The sequence below is a fragment of the Pteropus medius genome, unplaced genomic scaffold, assembly GCF_902729225.1.
Source record: "Pteropus medius unplaced genomic scaffold, Ma_sr-lr_union100, whole genome shotgun sequence".
In the NCBI taxonomy this organism is placed as follows: Eukaryota; Metazoa; Chordata; class Mammalia; order Chiroptera; family Pteropodidae; genus Pteropus; species Pteropus medius.
Genome location: NW_024344378.1, coordinates 49663562 through 49673898, shown reverse-complemented (window position 1 = coordinate 49673898; position 10337 = coordinate 49663562). Strand labels below are relative to the sequence as shown.

The 10337-nt window shown below is 41.5% G+C and overlaps 1 protein-coding gene across 10 annotated transcripts in view; it reads left to right on the top strand.

Annotated features, from left to right (window-relative positions):
- KCNMA1 (potassium calcium-activated channel subfamily M alpha 1) overlaps positions 1-10337 on the top strand; it is a 686119-nt gene that overhangs the window by 645328 nt on the left and 30454 nt on the right. For 9 of the 10 annotated variants that reach the window (XM_039872201.1, XM_039872185.1, XM_039872186.1 and 6 more), the window contains 2 exons: positions 4163-4276; positions 8984-9114. In XM_039872201.1, coding sequence (XP_039728135.1) covers positions 4163-4276; positions 8984-9114 — 245 coding nt within the window. Of the gene's footprint in view, positions 1-4162; positions 4277-5053; positions 5135-8983; positions 9115-10337 lie in introns of all 10 variants that reach the window. The other variant, XM_039872202.1, reaches the window with a different exon arrangement.

Genomic DNA, 10337 nt, shown 5'->3' with positions numbered 1-10337 from the left:
TTCTTTCTTTCTTTCTTTCTTTCTTTCTTTCTTTCTTTCTTTCTTTCTTTCTTTCTTTCTTTCTTTCTATTTTGTTGCCTTTCTATTAATTTTCCATGATTTTTCTGTTTGTAAAAATATCTTTTTTAAAAATCTGCCAAAGCTACCTCAGTTCTTTGTTCATAGGGGAGGGGTGGTTATGGATGCTGTGCCTATTCACAAATATTTATTGTGTACCTAGTAAAATATTAACATTGGTAGTCAACATTTTTGAGTACTTCCTTCATATCAGGCATCATAGTAAATGTTTTTAATTCATCATTTGATTTTATCTTCACAACTACCCTATGTAAGAGTTACTTTCGATTTACAGACAAAGAATCAGGGGCTTGGAGAAAGTCCGTGCTATGCTCACAGTCACATGACAAATTAATAGATGAGCCAGCATTTGAACCCAAGACATTTGACTTCAAAGTCTATGCTATTAACTCTCCCTCTCTATTTCTTCTCTCTGGGCCAGGTGTTCTGTAGCCGATCTAGGAATTTTAAAGAAATAGAAAATATGCTCTGTAGCCTAAAGTTCTCATACAGGACATGGAGTGAGCATGCTTCACAGGGGGCAACGTTGGGCCCATTTATGCCTGATGGCAAAGGAACTGAATAGATAACAAAAGCTGGTCACATCTGCCCCTGAGGACTGGAATGGGGAGGGGCCCTCAATGTAAGGAAATCAGATAGTCTTTGGAAGTCATTTTTGCCCAGTGCTTGCCTCCCATGCCCATGCTCAACAGAGAGCAACGAGGACACAGCTAAAGAAACAGGAGAGCATCTCAGTAAGAACCTAGGCCATAGATGATTGAACTTGAATCTTTTCCTGATTGAGAATTTTTTGTTCTATCTCCCTAATACCAAAAGAAGTGGTCATTTCTAAAATTAATTTCTCAGGTGTTAGTTTAACTAATGAAGGGAATGTTTCCCAGTTTCACTATTCTCTAGTAGGTTAGAACCCTTCGAGTATGTTCCATGTACCTGTGCTTTCATTTGCAGAACTGGAGTGCAGTTTTATGTAGAGAGAATTAAAGTTCAACCACATATGTATCTACTACAGCAGACAATGGTGGGGATCAAGACAATCAGAAATGTGGACACGATTTAGGCCTGTCCCTTTTTCAACAGCTGCTGTGATGAATGGGGTAGATGCCATCAAGTGGCATCAAAGGCTGGATTGCCTCATTCATTCAAATGAAAGATGCCCAAGTTCTATTCTCTCCAAGGTCACTTAGGGAATCTGGGTCAGTCCTGCCATTTCCAACTACAGTTTTTTTAATATTAGGGCCTCTAAGTAAAATGATGCTAGTAAATTCTGTTCATCTTTAACACAGCTCTACAAAAGGGGGAAAAAAAGACGAAGTCTATTTCTTTTGTCTTTCTTTTTGCTTTTAAAAATGTGTGTCTAGAAAGTATCAAAAGAAAAAGCGACATTATAATTGCTGAAGTTTTCTTGCCAACAAAAGCACCCTGTTCCTGGGGGTCATGTGTAGAAGAGAGAAGGACCTTTAATGGAGAGATGTCTTTGGACACCTACCATAGTTTGTCAGTTTGCAGATGCTAATGGAACCAGGCTTGGCGATTGAAGGGGAAAATGGAATATGAAAGCAAAATGAAAGAGGCCTATGAAGCAAGCCTGTCATTTCTAAATGAAGGTTTCATGCAAAGGAATTGAGTCTTTTCACAGCTGAAAATGGAATTTTTAAATAAGATAAAATAAAAGAACACTTTGGCTTGTTGCAGTTTCTGTAATGAAATACAGTCTGCTAATACCGTGTGACCTGCATTTCTCCCTGTTTTATGGGTGCTATTCCTTGACGTAAAACCTGTATTTTCTCAAGTCAGCATTTGATGATGGATGTCAAAATACAGGCCATGTATTATGCATATAGCATTACCGATTTAAGGTGTTTACTTGTCAAGTTGAAGAAATTCAAAAACGTCATATCCACTGAATCTGCACAGCTGTCACTTGCAGTTTTTCATGCTTTTTGAATGAAACTTCTGATGAAAACAGTTTAGTTTTCCCCTTCACTATTCTAGGGGAAGAAAACAGCTAGCATTTAAAATGCATGTTATTGGTTATATGGTTGGCTAAAAAACAAACATTCCAAAGTTTAGAAAGGTGGACGCTGCACTTTCATTTAAAATTACTTACCCTGTGCACAGTATCTCAATATAAAGAATAAAATTAAGTGCAATAAGGAGATGAAACATAAATAAAACTTTTTTTTTTCTTTCTGAAAGCATGATATTCAATAGTATAAAATATATACACAGAAGAGCAGAAAAACTCTTTTATATTTTTCTGGCACTTCATGCATTATGCACCTCCAAAACAACAAGCAGTTATTGAGCACCTGTCATTTCATTCCTGATAAAGTTTCACACGTACCATAATGCCAGATTCAACCTGCTCTTGTCTGCCACATTACTAGAGGGTAAGTCAAGAATCTGGTCATACAATCTATTTGGAATTTTGTCCTCGAGAACTTAGCAAGTAACTTTGTATATTTAAGTCCATAATTCAATGATAAACTCATATAAATATCCATCAAGGGCAAAGAAGAGAAACCCAAGTGAATGTGTCTGCCTGTCTTTTAAGTGGGGAAGCAAATTGGGCCTTGCAGCCAGCTTCACTTGATAAAATTAATTTTCACCAAAAGGATGTATGAGATAAATAAATGTCTCATATTTTTATGTCTCTGTGCACGTCATTAAAGAGGCAGAAAGTCAACCTAGTTGGAGTGATTTCTCACCCTCACTAAACTTGAAGTTATGGCTGGGCCAACCTCATTGTAATATGTACTTGGGATTTGGGACTGAGATCCAAAGAAGCCCAAATTGCAAAAATCAAAAACTGAGTAAGCTGCTTTCCAATTTACTGTGCCCACATCTACTTTATGATTTCTGTGTTAGGCACACTGGGAATTTCAAGTGTCCCAGTGTGCCTAACACATTATGAACAAGAGGCAAATGTAGCAGTCAGGGTCTCTTCGTTATGTATTATAATCTCACTTATATATTTATAAAATTTACATATTTATAAAATTTCATGTAGTAAGAAGTCCCGAGGTCAGTTAATTTTGGTTCTAGGGCCGGTTAATTCAGAAACTCAAGGACAGTTCTTCCTGTCATTCAATTTTTCTATCATTCAGTTCAGTCAATATCATTTAAGCTGATTTTGTCCTCAGCTGGTGCCCATCCTAGTTGGATGATGGCTGCCCAGTTCCGGGCACTACAGGCACAAAAGCAATGTCCAGGGGATTAAATAAGAATCTCTCCCTATGTGGTTCTTTTTAAGAGCCAGGAAACTCGTCATTAAAGCCCCTGAGCAGATTTCTTCCCATCTCCCCTCGGCCAGGCTAAGTCACTCACTGAGAAGAGAATAAGCAGTCAATTGGTTTAAGATAGCAGGACCGGTCAGGTTATGCTGTAGTAACGAAAACAGCAACAAAACAAATCTCACTGTCTTAAAGCAACACATATTGCTTTTTCACTCACTCAGAATGCTTTGTGGGTCTAGGGTACTGTATAGGGCTGCTGCCCAGCCTTAATCTTCATAGTAACTCATATTCCCACAGTTGCTATGGCCTGGGAAGAGAAGCAGTAGATCAAATACTTGGACCAGAAGTGATGCTAACATTGTTCTGTTCATCTTTCATGGGCCAGAGCATTTCCTATGTCACATGGCTATATCTAAGTTCAAGGAGGCACTTAGATATAATTCTCATGTGTGTGCCTGGAGAGAGAGGGGGACAAATCTCTGTAAGCAAGAAAAATCAATAATTGGTATAGATAGGTTTTTAGGGAACTATCAAAGTGGGTTAGAGTTATTTATAACAATCTCCAGTTTATCCTTCTAAAAAACAACTCATCAGAGTTTATCCTGGTAGTGCTAATTGTTGACCTATAAATCATGCATTACATATAAATAAATAAATAAATAAATAAATAAATAAATAAATAAGTGTGTGTGTGTGTGTGTATATATATATATATATATACACACACACACACATACACACATGTGCGCACACACACATATTGGATTGGGTTAATACTCTGAACTCTCGTTATTTCCAAATTTTCCACATCTCTGATTTTTCTTCCTTCTCTTTTTCCTTCCCAATAGGTTTCACGCCTCCAGGAATGGATAGATCTTCTCCAGACAACAGCCCAGTGCATGGGATGTTACGCCAGCCATCCATCACGACTGGGGTCAACATCCCCATCATCACTGAACTAGGTAGGGGTGAATGTCAGCTCTGGGTGGATTTTTTTGGTCCTCTCTTCCAACCATGTAGGATATGAGGAGGCTGGCCTATTGTTTAGTTCCTTCAGCATAGTAGGCTCCAGTGGGGTTTGTTTTGAGGGAGGTCGGAGAGAAGTATGAGTGGAAATTTATCAGATTATCAAATGGAAAACTGATCTATCTTTCCTCTGAGATGAATGGACAGTTTACTTCCTGCTGATAACTTTTTCAAGGCGTATGAGATGATGGATTTGAGATTGGGGCATTAATTAGGGAAGGGGGGGAGGGAGGGAAGGCATAGTCCATGGACTCTTGGTAATTTTCACTGGCAGCAGCTCTGGACAGCTCCTACAATCAGAACCCCCTACTGAGGTGCGAAGCCTCAGGTCTAAGCCAAACCATTTTCAGAACTGGGGAGAAACATTAGACTAATATGTCAGGACTCTACATTTATTCTATCCTCGAACTTCTCAGACAAAAGCCATTTCTAGTGAGTGCCACTCAGGTCCAAAAAATGATGGGGTTATTAGTGCCATGATCGTTGGCCATGGAATCCAACTTTTAAGCTGGCCATGGCACTCCCTGCTACCACCTGTGAACTTGCAAAACTGCACAGTGGTTTCCGCCTCCCAAGACAAATACTGATTCCTATGGTCCTGATCCTGGGTCTCTTTACTTTAGAATGTTTCCTCTGTTATTCCCTCACTCTTGTCTTTTTCTGTACTTTCCTCCACTCCCTTTCCCCAACCCTTAAATGTTGTATCCAATTAGCTAAACCTGGCAAGTTGCCTTTGGTATCAGTCAATCAGGAAAAAAACAGTGGGACACACATTCTAATGATAACTGAACTGGGTAAGAAGCACTGTTTTCCTTAACATCAGTATCTCCTTTTGTTCTGTTGTTGGTATTTCCAACCATCATCAGCTTGTTTTTTATTTCACCGGCTGTAACAGAAAGGCTACCCCTTGGCACTGCTTTGAATGTGTTTTATTTGTGGCTCTGGTTGGAATCGACTGTCTTGTTCTGGCCTTTCTTAATGATTTTTTTCCCCACATAGCATCAGTAAACCTTTGATCACACCCATCTGACCTAGCCGTTGTTTTCAAAGCATCTTTGCTCTAATTCATTTTCTTTGGCCTGGGCCTTTTTTTTTTTCTTTTCCATGTGTCCCCCCTGCTCTCCCGCCTTCTCCCTTATAGTCCTCTTCCAACATACTGTCAGTATGACTGACATGTCTTCACAGCTCTCAGAGGAAGTCAAAGGAGAAATATAAAAATTTTAAGATAAGAAACCCAAGACAGTGCCTTCCCTCCAGCTGTTTATTTTCCTTTATTCTGACTTTATTTGCCTTTTTTTCATACTAGGCCCTTTCTCAGAAGCTCTGGTTCTGAAGCCATAAAAGCAGCTAGCTCCCAGGGGAACTTTTCTTACTAAAGCCAGATTTCAGGAAGGGTGCCAAAGATGAGGTTAGTAGCTACTGAGGCACAGCTCTGCACTCTGATCCCCACCCCACTGGCCCAGGGCCTTCTCTGGGAGATTCAAAGTGGACCCATCAGGAAGACGAAGGGCTTGATTATGACTGCATTTGTCAAACCCTTCCATGATTTTCCATAATTTGGTTAATAACTCCATGAAAGGCACTCCTCAGCAGCTGGTCTCAGAACCGGGGATTGATCTTCTAAATAGAGACAGCAAAAGTGCTTCTCAATAGAGAGGCGGATAGAGAGGTGGGGAGCACCTGCCTTCAAATGACTCAAATGAAACTAACATGCCATTTTCTTGGCCCCCAAATATATTTCAAAATAAGATAGCAGCTTTTAACACAGTAATCTTGCTTGCTAGGTGTCTAAAAACTAAGGAATAAATTGTCCACCACTCAGCACTGCATTATTGCAGACGTAGCTATTTATCAGGACAAATTCACTCAGGTCAAGGACTATTGCACTATTTTTTATTTTTTCCAGCAGCAGAAGAGGTCTTTTTTGGGTTTAGAGAAGTTGGCTAAAAGCCTAGGCTTCTGGACTATTCTCCTCAGAACCTTAGTGTAAGAGACCCAGAGAGCTCGTGCAGCCCAGACTTCTGGTTGGAAAATTCATCCAAACATCCCCATCTCAGAAGCCTTTAGAAGCATTTCAGAATCATCACTGCCAGGAAATTCTTTTTTACATTTGGAATTCATGTGCTGCCAACTAGCTGGGATATCTCGATTTGTGATCAGAAGAGTAAAGAAAAGACTTGATGTCCCAAATCTGAGGCAAAAATTCAAGCATTTGATGAGTATCATTGAATCTCCTGAAGCCTTTGTCCCTCACCGGATGTCTTCCATGAGCTCAGAGAACCTTCCATGTGTTCCCATCACCCTTACTTTCTGACGTGAGCCTGATTTTCCGGTGATTATACCACCTTTAGCAATCACGCCGTCATCCTCCAACCACTTTGCCTTCTTGCGTGCCCACAAATACTTACTATTTACCTATGCGTTCTGAGACGTGTTCTGCATTTCACCAAGCCAGTAAAATGCCTTTTGAAAACCACAGATGATGCCAAGATCAAAACAAGTTTTTAAACACTGTAGTATATTCTAGTCTTCATCCATTTGGAGAGTCCCAACTGATATTTGTGGGTCAAAGGCCTGTATAAGTTCCACAAGGGGAAAATTTGTTTAAAGCTGTTCAACTTGACTGTTTCCCAGTTGTATTTAACCTCACAGATTTCGGGGGGGTTGTTTAAAGCACCTACATAAATACTGGTCTGTGAAATAGGCTTTGGGTGACACTGGCTATTCTCCCTCCAAGTCAGGGTAACACAGAACAGTATGCGGGATTTTTACTGAAACTTGGCTTGTGCCTTGGAGTTCCTTGCCAGTGTCTCAAATTTCTAGATTGCTGAAAATCTAGAGTCATCACTTTCTACTTGTCACTATTTCCCCGCCAAGTCTCATACCAACCTTTCTCCATCAACTTGAAAAAAGATAATAGATGCTGTTCCTTTTGGAGTGTCCATACACATACCTCCTTGGCTATTACAAATAATTAAAACCATGCCCCTCTGCATGTTGTCCCAAGTTGAAATTTCCTGATTCATAAAGCAGGTAGACTGAGCTGTGGCCCATAACATGCTTTGGGGTAAATGAAGGGAGGGGAGGAAAGCTACGAGTTGACCCTAGAATGATCCCTGAACAAGGCCTATGTGCTTCTGAGAGGAGTGGAAGGAAGCTGGGCATTTCCATAACATAGTGGGTGGACAAAAGATGTGATGTCAGAAAGGCTATCCTTTGAGCAGCTAACATTTATCAAGGTGCTGGGCCAGGCTCACCAAGCACAGTCTCACTGGCACCTCTTGACAGCCTCTTGAGAGCTGCTGTTACCTCCCCATCTTACAGAGGGAGAAACTAAGGTGGAGAAGAATGCTTTGCACAAGAGAATTAGTGTGGAGCCTGGCTCCAAAGCCTAGTTGTCCATCCTGCATTTTGTACTTTCACCCACGAGCCTGTAATTCAAGTGCTGCTGAGACAATGCGGACCCAGAAGTGATAAACTTTGGAAGAACAGCTCAAAGAATTCTGCCTCATACAATAAACAAAAACAAAAGTTAAGAAAAAAATATTATCCAAAAAGTTACTTTCGGAACAAACAAACAAACAAACAACAGTAACTCTAAGAAAGAAAATTAGCTGCTGATATGTTTAGAAAGGAATCAGAAAAAGGAAACCTCATTTATTCTTTTCCTCAAAGCACGAGCATTACTTCAGAAATCACAGGCACTCATTTCCTCCTCCACCACACACTCTCCCTGCTATTGCCTACTCTGCAAAACTGAACATTTCTGAAGCCAAGATGGGAATGGAAATTAATTTGTCACTTAATTTTTAATAAGTTAAAGACATCTCAGTGACACAGTCAATCAGTCTGCATGTGTGTGCCAGAGGAGTCCTTGAGGAATCCTCAGATGGAAATAAAACACGGCATCAAACGCTGCATCTGCTTGAGCTGAAGCACAGAAAAGACTGAACCGTTTAGAAGGGGAAAGGGAGAACGTGGGCGTCCCTATGCACCTCGGGACGCAGAGCAAGTCTTTGTCAGCAAGCAGCCAGAGACAGCCCAGGATCCATCCCACCTGGGGTTGCCTTTGTATTAACCAGGGCCTGTCGGATATGGGCCCAGATTCAGGGCCGGGACACCAGCCACTACTCAGACCCAACGCCAGGCAGGCTGCGGGTCATGCCTGTGGGTGAATTCCTTGCTCTTTGCCTCTGCTGTGCTCCCAGTCAATTGCTCTTCACTTTCTTTTCCTTGTGGCTTAACTTACCATCCCAGCATGGCTACTTGTGGCTACTCATCCTTGAAATATGTTCATCTCTCAAAGGACTTGGCTACCAAAAAACACTTTAGGGTGTTTTTCGGTCATGATTCTAAAACTATACCAAAGGACTGACCAGGACTGTCTACTAGTCCTCCAGCAGCCTGCCGTGGGGCAAGCCTGCTTGAATTTGTTGCTCTCCAGGCCTCGGAAACTTGAACGATCACACAGGAGCAGTCCATTGAGTCCCACTGACCCCCCACCCCCAGATCCATATGGCTTCTCCCATGCTTTTCTTTTCTTTTCAGTGACTTCAGTGTTTCTAAACCACTAGCCTCCTCTTTCTCTGGCTTCACTGCCTGGGTGTGGTCTTTTGAGCTAATTCTTTTTTACGCTTTTCTAGTGAATGATACTAATGTTCAGTTTTTGGACCAAGACGATGATGATGACCCCGACACAGAACTGTACCTCACGCAGCCATTTGCATGTGGGACAGCGTTTGCCGTCAGCGTCCTGGACTCACTCATGAGTGCGGTGAGTGGGTGCGGGATAAAAGAGGGGAGCACCTCCAACCTCCCACACGAGAGGCTCGCGGTCTGAAAAGGGATACCGACGTTCGTCAAACTGTCATGCAAATAAATATTTGATTATAAATTCTTGAAAGTGCAAGGAAGGCTATGTATAAATATAGGTGAGCACTTGACCTGGTCTCTGGATCAGAGAAAGTTTCCCCAAAGAAATAATCCACATTTTATGTCAAAATCTGAGCAATAGAAGGCTGGGGAGGAGGTCGGTGGGTGGGAATCATAAGGAAGAATATCCCATGAAGAAAGAAAGCTAATGCAAAGGCCCTGTGCTAGGAGAATATGACAGTCTCAAGGAAGCCAAAGAAAGCCTGTGTGCCTGGACCACGGTAAGTGAGGGACAAGGCAAGGTCGGACCTGCAAGACCTTGAACCCGTTTTAATGGTTTAGGTTTTTTCTTAAGAGCAATGAGGAGGCATTGAAGGGTTTCAAGCTGACAAGTGAGGTGACAAGAGACTGCCTCAGCTAAGGTGTGGAGGATGGTTCAGGAGGCAAGATGGCAGAATCAGAGGCTCTCAGAGCTTAGACTAGGATAGAGCTGGCAGAGCTGGAGGGCGGTGGATGGATTTGAGTGGTGTTTCTGTAAAATCGATAGAACTTGGGAATAGAGTGAATATGAGCTGAAGGTAGAAGATAACAAAGTGTCCAGGATGACTCCTAGGTCACTGCTGGTCACTGAGACATTAGTTTTGGGGGAGGACCAGGCATGAGGGCCAGGCCTGGCCTGTTCTTTTTTGCAAGGAAGGACTAAAGTAGTGGCAAAGAGTGGAGAGTGGGCTGGCAAAAGGATCAAAAGCATCTTTGGTTTCTTTTATAACTTGGTGGCATTGTTTTTGCACCCTTGAGACCAAAAACAAAAACAAGTTAAAGGTAGGCCCTAGTTTAATGGAGCCATCCTGAACTGTAAAAGCCAAAAGCAGACATTAGAATGGATTATAACCTGAGGATAATGATGTGTTCCCGCTGAGTGCCTTTATGTATTATATAGAAAAGCCTCTTTATTTTGGAATTCTCAGGTTCACAATTTGTGGAAATCCAGACATAGGCTGGATAAACATTGACCTTTGGAGAATCCGTGAAAAGGAGTCTTATTGAACACATTAAAACCATAAACATAGCTCAGAGAGTTTTTATGCACATACATTTCTTAAAGTGCTTAAAAAGCCTATTCTC